The following is a 12,052-nucleotide window of genomic DNA, read 5'->3' as shown; positions in this document are numbered from 1 at the left end:
TTTTATATAACTAAAAAAAAATGTATATTATATCCAATCCGTGCCTAAACCACCCCTTTTAAGAAAGCTATTTTAACGAGCTTGAGCACGGAAACTGCTCTGAGGGCGGATCAAATCGCCCCAGGTCTCCACTCTTCATTGCGATAGGTGTGATCATCTGTTTTTTCTAGAACGATTTTAGAACTATATAAAAGTTATCGTTATGCATTACATTGGTGGAAAGACATATACATAGGAAAGTATTATTTGAAAGGGAACTAATACTGACCACCACATTAGGCCATCTGTAAGCGATAATATCTACGTGACTGCACTGTTGATGTACTGTAGTATTAACGTTAAATGCATACCTATTGAAAAAATTATATATATATGATAATATATTGCCGCGTTGTAGATGCTCTTAGGACTGGCCGAGATCGTTTGATTCCACAAATGTGCATGACAGCTTGCATGACAAATATACAGTTCATTATTCGTACATAGCCCACAACAGTAGATGAGCACATTCTTAAACAAGGATAGGCGATTTTAGTTAAACAAATTTTAGGACTTCTAGCAAGATAAATATGTTACATATTTGTACAGCAGCAACTTGCATAGATACTACACGACTACCTAGCAAAGCTACAAGGCCTCCTAAAACAGGATGTGCATTGGTGATGCAGTTCGACTGTGCAATACCAGATGATGTTTCTGGAAGTCATCCTCTTGCATCTCAGATCAAGTGGCTCTTAAACGTTCAGGTTATCGCCATTGTGGTGTCCCTGATCTCCTGCTTGGAAGAAGGAAAGATGAAAGGGTTGATCAATGGCAGTGAATTTGTTTGTTCTGATGTAGGAATTCGAATTCGATCAAAAGATTGGCACACCTCATTTTCCTGTCACAGACAGATAGATTATCGACCCTTGATTTTCTCCCTCCATGAGATGAATGCGTCTCTCGAGTGACAAATGGCTGCAATTTCAGGAGAAAGTTAGTAGATGATGATAGGTATGATAAAAGTGGCAACAGATCCTGGCAAAGTATGTAGGAAGAGTTTAGGCCATGAATGTGTAATTTTGTTCCAACTGAAGTGTGGATCCAAGCAGTCTTATCGAGAACTAAACTCTTCTGAAGAAAAATTTACAGAGAAGCTAGAAATCACATGATTGAAAGCCTAAAAGGTGAATGAAATGCATGCATCTATTCACCTACATATTTTATCCACAGACAGCATGAAAATACTACATACACAGCAAGAAGTAACAAGCAGAACATTAAAATTCTCTAAATAATACAAGCCTTAACCTTCTTAGTCACCGTTACATTCCCAGACATTGCAGGAGCTGTCTTTGCATCAATTCTTTGAAATTGCCTGCCTTTGTCATTTCCCTGCTTGAAAATAAACGAGATCATCCGAGAAAATAAATATGTACAAGAAAATACAAAGTTTAAGAGAGCTCATATCCAAAAAGCTTATTTCGTTTAATTTGAAAACAAAAAAAAAAGTTTACTGAGGATAACTTTTATGCTCAAAGGGTCTAGCGAAAATGTGAATTGCTGAATAGGCAGAAGAAGGATCTCAAAAGTGAGTAGAATTTGTGCCTAACACTGATCTTTCTCCTGTCGACATTTTAAATCACTAAACTAAGCAAATAACAGTGAAACAGCTGTTGAAACAGATCTAGTGTCTCTATGCCAGGGAATAAACTGCATCTCCATTAGTGAAGGACATTGGCACAGCAACAAATACATCAGGCGTTCACTTGGAACTGTCATTTAGTTGTACTTATTTTATATAGTATGCTGAATCCTCCTTTTCCAACTCTCTAAAGAATTAGGAGTGAAATGGAAATTGGTTAACTACATCCCAACAATTCAAATAATTCCATTGACATCCAAATCATTAAGTTACAAAAAAGGCTAGCACCGACATTTGTGGTAAATATTTTCCTGTGGTTAGATTAATGGTTTCAATCCAGGTACAAATCTAAATAGCATAGGCTGCAGTGACTTTATAGTATAAACTGATGGAAAAACTAATCCTAACTAAACACCTAATGTGGGACTAAACCATTAGACTAATAACATTCCCCCTATAATACAAAATGACTAACCTAGGAAAGAAGACAAGTTGTGGAGAGAGGAAAGAAATGGAGTGGCATGAACATTGTTGCCATTCTAATCGAGAAAATCAAGTTGAACAATATGGAAGGGAAGGAATCGAGCAAGACTGAAGGATATGGGACATGCCACCGCCATCACATTGAAATTGATGGCCTCTCTTTAGGGATATATTAGCAAACACTATAAAACCTTGAATCTAACACCTAATGTGGGACAAAACCAACTATGTTAATAACCTAACAACTTATAACATTCTTACACAAACAAATGGGTGCATGAGCTTGGTGTCGAAGAAGCAACATTCTCTCCCCAATTTGTAAGAACAATATTGATTGGTAAATGATGCAATATCTGTGGACTCTTTTTTAGACGAATAAGTTGCATACTTATTTAAGGATGGCAATGGATACCTAATAGTCAGGTATTCATGGGTACCCAGCGCTTTTAAATAAGGTTTGCTTTACCTCATTATACTAATACTTGGTCCAAATCAGGTTCAAGCTTCTTTACAATTATAGGTACACAAGAGTTTCATATCCTTTTATCATCCAAAGCAGGTATTTGTTTGGGTTTGAATGACAGATAGCTGGTCATGTTCACATTGCAGATAATCAAATTCAGAATCAAATAATACCTAAAATGAGGTATTTAGATCTGCTATCGACCCTACTTATTGTTGTCATAAGGAAAATCAAATTGGTGCAAACTCAAGACAACATACACAACTCACAGAAAAAACTACCTCTTTCTGTTTAGTTCCTTTGGCTGTTTGACATTGGGAATCAACTCCAACACAAGTTGTAAGCTTGGTCCTATAAGGAAGGTTAACAGACCTGGAAATTCAAATAAAAAAGTTAGATTCTAAAAAAGCGTAGTTAATTCATAAAACAATGACAATTTAAGACGATATTTAGCCTTACTAACACAAGCTAAAAAAAACATATATGAAAAAAGAATCAGCATTATATGAATTTATATAGAAGATTTGTATAACTTGTAAAACAAACAATTCCTTAACAAGAATAACCTTGACTTGGGTGGCACAACATGTGCCTCAGCTCTCTTCAAGCTATTAGAGTGATTGTCGACTGCCAAGGGCATGCCTCTTACTCCTTTTATGTCCCTAAATTCATAGGGTAACATTAAGAAACAATATTTGGAAGATAAGTCCTCTTACGATAAAGCTATCAGTAATATGGTTTTAATGAACCTTTTAACTTCTGGTCCTCTTTGTTTTATCAATCTGCTTGTTGCAGCATCTTTCTTTGTTGTAACCTGTAAAAATGGCAGGATGACAATAGAAAATGAAAAACACTATGGTAAAAAAATGTTGCTTATGCAACTAAAATAAAAGAAAATTTCTAGTGAAGAGAGAAATTAAACAAAGATATAAATGGCTTATGTGCCAACCTATTACAATATGAGCAATATATAAACGTTAGTTAAGTACTTTTGGATAAATATTCATGCACCAAGACAAATGCTCGAGCATTGTGTTTCTTAAGGCGACTAGTAAAAACCATCAGTATTTCCAAGAAAGTTGCTAAAATAACTAGAAGAGGCTAATTTAAACTGACACCCCATTTAGTAGTACTTTAAAATCAAATCTCACCTGTAGACTTGAACTATCTTTCGCATGACTTGGCTTATATACATGCATGTTTGAACCCCCAGAGGTCAGCTTTTCTGTACTTCGTCTTTTGATTGCTCTTCTTTCCATTACAAGGGTAAATGGACCTGGGGTAGTGATAGTAGAATGTGTTTTTACAGGTGGTTTACTTGAAGTGACCAAGTTAGGCCTAGTATTGCCATTGACTCTACAAGTTGGTGCCATGATCAGAGTTTGAGTGGCTATCTTTTCTGATGTTCTTACTCCCTTTGATGACTGAACCACATTCACCTTAGTTTCTCCTTTAATGTTTCTACCTGATGCAAGATCCTGAACACACAAAAAAATGATTGGCTGTCTCAGGTATATAAAATAGAAGAGAGGTTTTAATATTTTTGGACGTTCATTTTCTTTATTTTCTATTGTTGTAATTTGGATGTAACCATTAAGAACTGCATTTGTTTCAACGAAAGACATGAGTATCAGCTAAAGGACACCCATCATATCAGCAATCTTGATAGAGAAATCTGAATAACAGTATAGTCAGTTTATGATTTGACTTAGAAATGCTCCAGCTGAGATGCCTAGTGTTCAATAGCAATATGTTACCGAACACACATAATATAATTGTAGTTGAGATTAGGGTTCAGTCAAAACCTTCTTAATATTTTTTAAAGCTTCTTCAGCTATAATTCAAGAGAGAATCTTGATCTTTGGATTAGAGAAAAACCAACCAAAGTCGATTGCTGCAGTACCTTAATAAAAGAAATTGATTTGTAATCCAAAGATTTTCCAATTGGTAGCCACTGATCAGAGTTTGCTTTGCTTGTATTCAATATTGTTCCTTGTCTTTTGGACTCGAGATCTAATACCTTGTCCCATTGTTTCTGCAAGACCTCTTTATTGTCAAGATTGCTCTTAAAATGTGATTTCTCTTCTAGATCGGTTGTGTGAGGTAATGATAATGCAGTTTCTAATGGCTGCACTAGCAAAGTGTCAACAGTGTTCTTATCTTGCTCAGGGCTATCCAGAATTTCTATCGGTGAAATGAGATTAGGTAGTGTGGACTCTGGACATAAGCATTTTTCTTCAAAGGATTCACTGTAGCTGACTTCTTGTTGATAGGCCCTCCCAGGTTTACCTTCTTCTGAGGAAGAATGAACATTGAACTCTTTCACATCTCTAAAATTGTCATGCTGTGTAGATGCTGCATCTTCTTCTCCACTTTGACTAGAAATGCTACCATCACCGCTATAATCCAATGTAAGTTCTGTTTGCTGATTCTGCTCAGCCTTCATTGCTCTAATCTTTCTATAACGTTCTTCAAAATAGGCTTTCTTTTTTGCAACTAGACCATTGAACTTCTCCAGCTCTTCCTGACATCTGTTGTGAGTAAAAACTGACCTCCTTTCCCATGACAATGTTTCAACTGGAAATCTTCCAAAGGAAATGGAACCATGATCAAGTATTTGAGAAGCTGGAATTTCCTGGAAGAACAAGTTAACCATAATTACCTATATAATTGTGGTCAATAGCTGGTGAATGAGGTGTAATTTTTGTTTGGAAGAGAAGAGAAATCATCATCTGCATGATTATGATTTTTGACACACAGCGCTAATTCTTGAAAACAAAGTGTTTAGGGAATGATACTTTTTTTTCCATTGTAGATTCAGCATAGCAATTTGTGTACCATATATTGAACTGATGAAAAACCATGTCACACCAACTAAGAAGGAAAACTTTGAAAATTGATTACATACCGGGGAGGGATAAAAAAGCTGTGCTGATTTTTTGAAAAGGAAAAAATGTGATATAAAATAGATCTGAATCTGACAGTACAAGCTACGTGTTCCAACTAATTCACACTCAGATCTTTTGCATAAACTTTCAACATGCTAAATTCACAAAAAAAAAACAAAATGCAGAAAAATTTCCATCAAATGAGCAGAAGAAAAGCAAATTTTATCTTAAAATAACAAATGAAAGGAAACTTATGGAAAAAAAGATAAATCTTACTAGTAAGTAGTAACAAATTTTGTACATCTCAATGACAGAGAATGTTGAAGTTTGATCAATTTCAGTTCAAACACTAGTCTTGTCCATGGTTTGATTGCACCAGCATAACACCTATACTTTTTTGTTATTTTTATCTCTGATATTAGTTTATTTCTTTTTGAGGTACTAAGGTATTTGTATATTTTATGTGACATGCAATAATTTATTTACATACATCATCTTTGGAATTGCTATCTCTCTCTAAAAAAAGCTAAATAATATTCTTTCTTGTTTCTCTATCTCTCTCAAACAAGTAAATTATATTCTTTTTTCTAACAAATCTTTAGTTCGTATTGCGTATTTTGGAACATGAATCTTTCATTTCATTTATGTTTTATCAATATTTTAAACACTTTTCCAATTTCCTTTTCATTACATGAACTAAGTGCATTTCCACAATTGTCTCTATTAGCATCTTCTAATGATTACACCCTTCATTCCTCAATATGGCCAATAATAAAACACTAAGACTTATGATACAAATGAAAGATGGTTGTGGTTAAGTTATAAGCAAATAAATAATATTACACATGAGTGGACAAATAGAAAAGGCTTGGTAGTATGTAGTTCAAGGCCACAAGAACAGGAAATCAAAGAAATTATAAAATGTTGAGAAAATTACATGTGAATCATATCCATCAGAGAGCTCTGGAGACCACCCTTGATAGGCTTCATCAACATCAGTTGCCATTAGATTACTTGTCAAGTGAGAAAAACTACAGAACTAACCATGGACTGGATACTGCTGGTTCCGGAATGTCATTCTACACCACCATCAAATTTAGCACTATCAGATGTTAAACATACAATTGAACAAGGTTAGTAAGAAGGAAGCATATGACACATAAAAGAAAGAAATCTGAATATTGTTGATGATGAAACCAAATAATTAGTTTTGGACAAATACAATACAAAGTTAATAGCTAATGTTTTATCAGGGGTTTAATTACTTTGATATGTATACATTTAAATAATATCAAATCTCAGAGACTTTAATTTCGGTCAAATCATATCCAAATGACGTCTTTTGTGACTAGCGGAAGACTTTTGTCTTAAAACGGGGACCAAGCTCAAACTTATAGTCATCTCACACAGGAGAAGCTTATCATCTTTTTTTACGTATCTTTCCACTTTTTCTGTCACTGGTCCACATAGGGGTATGGCTAAAGCATAATAAATCATTATTCCATCATAAATGTACCTTGCATAATTTGACCAAACAAGAATGTACTTTGCTTAATTTTGCAACTCGGCATCAACCTCCGTGCATCGAACTAGATAGGAACTTTACACGCAGTGTGCGCCCTCCTCTCCAAGCCTGCAAGGACAATAGCTATACGTGAAAGAAATCATCAAACTCAAACATGCACGCTCCTTTCGCTGTCTCAAATCAGATTATGCGAGAAAAAGGGAAAAGCTAAACAGATTCACAAAAGAAACAACTATTGGTTACCGTCTCCAACCCAACCGTTTAATTTATGATGGATGGAAAAGGAGGTACATTCGTCGTGGTTTAGCTATGAAGCAATCAAGCAGGGCTCCGTCAGCCAAGACTTTTAAGGCACGACATAAAGCTAAGACGATAACCCACCTTCGCAACCGCTGCCCGTGACCAGAGCACGTTCCCCTGGCGCCGAGGAGTTCACAGGCGTCCAGATCCGAGCATCTAGTTAGAATCTGCAGAGGAATAAACCCTTTCGTTCATTTCCAGCACCAGTTCACTCACTCATTCAAAAATTCTTAACGCAAGGAGCAAAAGAAAAAGAAAAAAACAAGGACAAAATGACAAATTAGAAAAGCAAACAAACCCCTTGAATCGCAAAGATGAGAGATACACCGTACACGAGAAAGCGTACTTGCTGCAATCGGGGGAAGAACACTCGAATCCGAAGCTAGGGATTCAAAATCGCTGCAGATTAGTTCAAGAAAAGGAGCACAGAATCCCTTAAGAAGAAGAACTAGACGGAGCCGAAGCGGAGCCGACCGCTGGAAGGGATGACAATCATGTGAGCTTGCCGGTGGACTTTGGAAGCAAGCTATTAATAGTAGAGTCGGTGAAAGAGGCGGGAGCAAGAGAGGGGTGGAGATCCGGCCGCCCATTCGGGTGGTAATACGCTCCCTGCCGTCGGATCAGAGGTCCGAGGACCACCACTCAGTCTCTAGTAGAGTACATGTGCCGCTGTGGATTATTTATTACGCCGGATCGATATTTACGCAGCATCGGTCCAATCTATAATTTTACAGGTTTTAGTTTTTTATTAAAAACAAATCAGATCGTGGACTTGTCATTTGTAACCATTTATAAATATTTAAATTTTTATAACAATTAGTTTATATGTAAGTATAAAATAGTTCAACATATCCAAAATGTAATTCCTGCAGTAAAATTGTCTGCAGCAAAAGATCAAAATAGACGTCCTCCACTGTAAAAACCATGTTCTTCTGTAAAGCTGCAGCAGTACTGCTTGCCCTACATGTTTTGTGTTTGTATCAACTATCTTCATCGATCTTATGATCCACGATAACAAATTAAAAGTAGTTCTTCTACCATCAGAAAATTGAAAATTTATTCTGTCACAATGATTGATTGATTGGATCGACTTATCAGTAGTTGTTGCGCAGGAGAACAGGAAGATAAGAAACATGATGTAAGCTTTTCTGATAAGTTTTCAGCCTTGTTTTCTGATTGAAATTTTCACATCGTTTCAGTTGAATGTATTACTGTCTGATCTTATAATTGTAGAAAATGAATGCAGACTAGCATCCATTGATTATTTATCAAGTTTAATTAATTAGGCACATGATCATTCTCAAGGTGCCTCAGAGTCCATGTGCTTGATTCTAATATTCACCAAAAACTAGTAAAATATGCTACTTATTACCAAGGATTTTCCCAAAGATAAACACACATGTGCAACCATTGAGGTACATGGACTCATTAATTTATCAGCCTTAGTTTGTTTGCCATCTCTCTGGTCTGCAGTGCAGGCAACAACAAGCCTTCAGATCCACCCATAAAGAAACCAGCTGACTGACAAAATTATATTAATTGTTCGATTCAGAGACAAAATAGTTACAGTATTAATTTCCTTTTCTCATAAGCTTAATCACGAATTGTTATTTCTACAGATCTGGCAAAAGTTGGCACAGTTGCATGTTCTTGGGCAGCATGTGGGTGAGTGATGGTAAATATTATCTTTATTTTAGAGACTGAGTAGAATGTGAGGATCTGAATCTATTATTAGATCTAAGTATTGCCAGGCTTATCAAGTTATTATTTAAATGTGCCTCATCTTAATCGATTACCATGCAAGAACCAGAGTTATCCTTGGCATTCTAGTAGTCAAACATTTGTTTTTCATCAAAGTAGAATAACCAAAATTGCATTGAAATTAGGCAAAATCAATGTCGAACGCAATCAGAATCTGTGTTTCTTAACTATGCTTGATGCTACAAATATTTGCAGACCAAATTTCTTGCGCCAATCCAATTCCTACAATCACCAATATCCATGCATATGGAAAAAAAGAGCTAACAAAATTGTGGATGAGCAAACAAAATTAAGAGTGATCATAATGGTTAAGATCTTGGTCATAGTGGATTATGGATACAAAAAGGATGTTATTTCTCATAATTTATGAATGCAATGAAGATACAAAGGGGTGAACAATAGAGCTGAACTAAACTCAGCATACATAATGAGAGCTTGTGAATTGTTTTCCATTTGAGCAAATAATTCCTATAAAACTATATCACTCTTCTAGCTTTGATGTCTGGGTTATGGGAGACAGTATATTTCTACCTTGAACAACATCTACTTTGTGTGTCGGTAGCATTAGTCTCTGTCACCTCAATGGTGTTTCCTCTTATGTTCTCTGAAGCTCCTGGCTTCAGCTTGGGTTCTGTGGAAGAGATTAGGGACTTCTTGCACATGATCCTATATATCTCGGAAAGAATTATCTGAAATGCCTTCTCCACATTTGTAGCCTCAAGGGCAGAGGTCTCCATAAAGGAAATGCCCTCCTTCTCAGCGAAGCTTTGAGCATCCTCTTGGGCAACAGCACGGAGGTGCTTCAGATCAGTTTTATTACCAATGAGCATGACTATGATGTTTGAATCAGCATGATCACGAAGCTCCTTGAGCCAACGACTAGTATTCTCGAAGGACTTCGGTTTAGTTACATCATAAACGAGGAGTGCACCAAGGGCACCTCGATAATAGGCACTGGTGATCGCTCGGTATCGTTCTTGGCCTGCTGTATCCCATATCTGTGCTTTTACTGCCTTGCCTTCGACCTGAGAAAGAGAGGACAATACAACAACAACACCAACCAAGCATTATCCCACTAGGTGGGGTCAGGAAAAAGAGAGGACAATGATTAAAAAAAAATAAAAGGTAGAGTTATGAGCAAATAGAAAAATGCATACATACAAAAGGTTGCCGCTAACATAATCAAAAAGCAAGCAAACTTGATTGAACATATTAACCTTGTATATCCACATACCCAGACAGCTGATGATCGACTTTCAAAGCCCAAAAGAGAAAAAACATTGTGGAGGTCAATAGACAGTCCTATATATATATTTACTGCAACACAAACTATATATCCTAGAGATGACAATTGTAAGTGAATTAAGATCTTAGATGTCGTATTTGAATTTGCTTCACTTAAGGAAGATTGTTTTGTAGTTACATACTTGTTATAAGGTAGCCTCTCTTAAAAAATATGATGAAATATAATTTTTCATCAATTTTACTTTTTTATTTTAGGCCAAAATGCAATAGGTTCTGCCCCTATCATGTAATGATGGTCCTTAATACTTTACTGAAATTCCTTTGCGGCTCCTATGAGTTATCATTTGCAAATTATGTTCCTTTAATCGAGGTAAGTTATGTTGCTTAAAATAGTTTTCAATGTCATCTAACCAATCTAGAAATCTAGGAGGATCTAAATTGATTTCTAATTTGCATCACCCTTTCCCTTTTTTTGCAAGCCTTCCTCCATCCATCATGATCACCACCCCAATAAAAAACCACAAAACTCAAGAAACTATTTTCTAGGAAAATAGTTTCCTTGAGAATTTCTGATACAAACAAATTGTTTGCTAAACCAGTAGATCCATGTATGGATGTCATGTGTTACTAAAGATTGAAAAGACATTTATTGGCGCTACCTTTTCTTCCTGTTTTCTTGTCTTTTTCATACTGTAAAGTCATACATTAGGGTGTTAGTCTCTTCTTTTAAATAGTGAAAGTGAGGTTTAAAATAAAAATGCAATAGAATTGTAGAAAATGAATAAAGGCAGTCATTAACACTTCTAGCTCAAAATTCATCTAGATAGAAGAAACAATCCTAACATATCCTAAGGTACAATCCCTAGGAAGCGAGAATTTAACTCCAAAACCACACGATGATACTTCTTAAGTAGTTTCTTTTATACATACACGTATATTTTTTTCCCCATGAAAATTTATCTAAACCTCGTAGAATAAAGGAAATAGCTTGTGAGTTACAGTTTTTCAAACTCATCTCATCACGTAGTCTGTTATTATGGAAGAAAGATAGCGCATTTATGCTCCTTCCATGAGTATGACTAATCAATTTTAACATCACAACCAAATTCATATTTCCGAACGAACTCCACCGGAAAGCATAGGAAATGAAGGAAACAGACAAACATTAGGCGCCGATCCCTATCAAGAAACTTGCTAAATCCGACAAATTAAAATTTTCGATCAAGTAAAACCTAGAGAGATCCAAACGAGGTTCATCAAAATCGACATATGAACACCGATTGAACCCGAGGCGAAAGTGTAGCTAGAGATCCATCAAAGCCACTCAGGGTTCAAAAAAGGCCAAATATTTGAATATCTCGTAAAGTAGATTGGAGATAGAGCAAGACCTGGAGGGTGCGGGCGGCGAATTCGACGCCGATGGTGGACTTGGAATCGAGGGAAAACTGGTTTCGGGTGAAGCGGGAGAGGAGGTTCGATTTTCCGACACCAGAGTCGCCGATCAAGACCATCTTGAACAGGTAATCGTATTCTTCATGCAATCCCTCTCGCCTAGCCATCTCTTCGTCGTCGCCGTCCTCGATGTCGCATACGATTGGCTGTCCGATTAGAGATTCCCGGTGCTCTCCAAAGCAACTCTAATTAATATATCGCGACATTAACGATAAATCGCGTTCCCCGGTATAAATACAATCAAAATAGTTATCACCCATTCATACGAAACCCGTTATTGCAGCGCCATGGAGCCGAGAATAATTAACCCA

General features: G+C 36.3%; 2 protein-coding genes across 8 annotated transcripts; both read right to left on the bottom strand.

Moving 5' to 3' along the window:
• Positions 1–422: 422 nt before the first annotated feature.
• LOC121967843 (protein WVD2-like 7) lies at positions 423–7,801 on the bottom strand. Of its 7 annotated transcripts, none has more exons than XM_042518327.1 (13): positions 7,582–7,801; positions 7,365–7,450; positions 7,227–7,290; positions 6,975–7,091; positions 6,396–6,537; positions 4,474–5,205; positions 3,722–4,048; positions 3,320–3,384; positions 3,137–3,232; positions 2,852–2,942; positions 1,291–1,374; positions 872–957; positions 423–775 (listed from the first exon to the last, which is right to left on the bottom strand). In XM_042518327.1, exons 5-13 carry the CDS (start codon positions 6,462–6,464, stop codon positions 748–750), a joined length of 1,578 nt encoding a protein of 525 aa, XP_042374261.1. In that variant the 5' UTR covers positions 6,465–6,537; positions 6,975–7,091; positions 7,227–7,290; positions 7,365–7,450; positions 7,582–7,801; the 3' UTR covers positions 423–747. The 7 variants fall into 7 exon arrangements, with proteins under 7 accessions (XP_042374261.1, XP_042374262.1, XP_042374263.1 ...); XM_042518328.1 differs by having other exon boundaries at positions 7,616–7,801; XM_042518329.1 differs by having other exon boundaries at positions 7,630–7,801.
• Positions 7,802–9,372: 1,571 nt separating this feature from the next.
• Positions 9,373–12,052, bottom strand: LOC121967842 (ras-related protein RABA2a-like). Its single transcript, XM_042518322.1, has 2 exons — positions 11,678–12,052; positions 9,373–10,069 (listed from the first exon to the last, which is right to left on the bottom strand). The coding sequence occupies exons 1-2, from the start codon at positions 11,846–11,848 to the stop codon at positions 9,572–9,574; spliced, it is 669 nt and encodes a 222-aa protein (XP_042374256.1). The 5' UTR covers positions 11,849–12,052; the 3' UTR covers positions 9,373–9,571.

Source organism: Zingiber officinale, chromosome 3B, assembly GCF_018446385.1.
Source record: "Zingiber officinale cultivar Zhangliang chromosome 3B, Zo_v1.1, whole genome shotgun sequence".
Lineage (NCBI taxonomy): Eukaryota > Viridiplantae > Streptophyta > Magnoliopsida > Zingiberales > Zingiberaceae > Zingiber > Zingiber officinale.
This window is presented reverse-complemented; position numbering and strand designations above follow the sequence as displayed.

What these genes read in the sequence shown, in the direction of transcription:
- LOC121967843 (XM_042518327.1), bottom strand. Translation starts at nt 6,464, where the DNA reads ATGGCAACTGATGTTGATGAAGCCTATCAAGGGTGGTCTCCAGAGCTC. An exon ending in CTGATGGATATGATTCACAT is followed by an intron (nt 5,206 to 6,395) that starts GTAATTTTCTCA and finishes TTGTTCTTCCAG; the next exon opens with GAAATTCCAGCTTCTCAAAT. An exon ending in AGAGGACCAGAAGTTAAAAG is followed by an intron (nt 3,233 to 3,319) that starts GTTCATTAAAAC and finishes CTATGAATTTAG; the next exon opens with GGACATAAAAGGAGTAAGAG.
- LOC121967842 (XM_042518322.1), bottom strand. Translation starts at nt 11,848, where the DNA reads ATGGCTAGGCGAGAGGGATTGCATGAAGAATACGATTACCTGTTCAAG. An exon ending in TCGCCGCCCGCACCCTCCAG is followed by an intron (nt 10,070 to 11,677) that starts GTCTTGCTCTAT and finishes TCTCTTTCTCAG; the next exon opens with GTCGAAGGCAAGGCAGTAAA.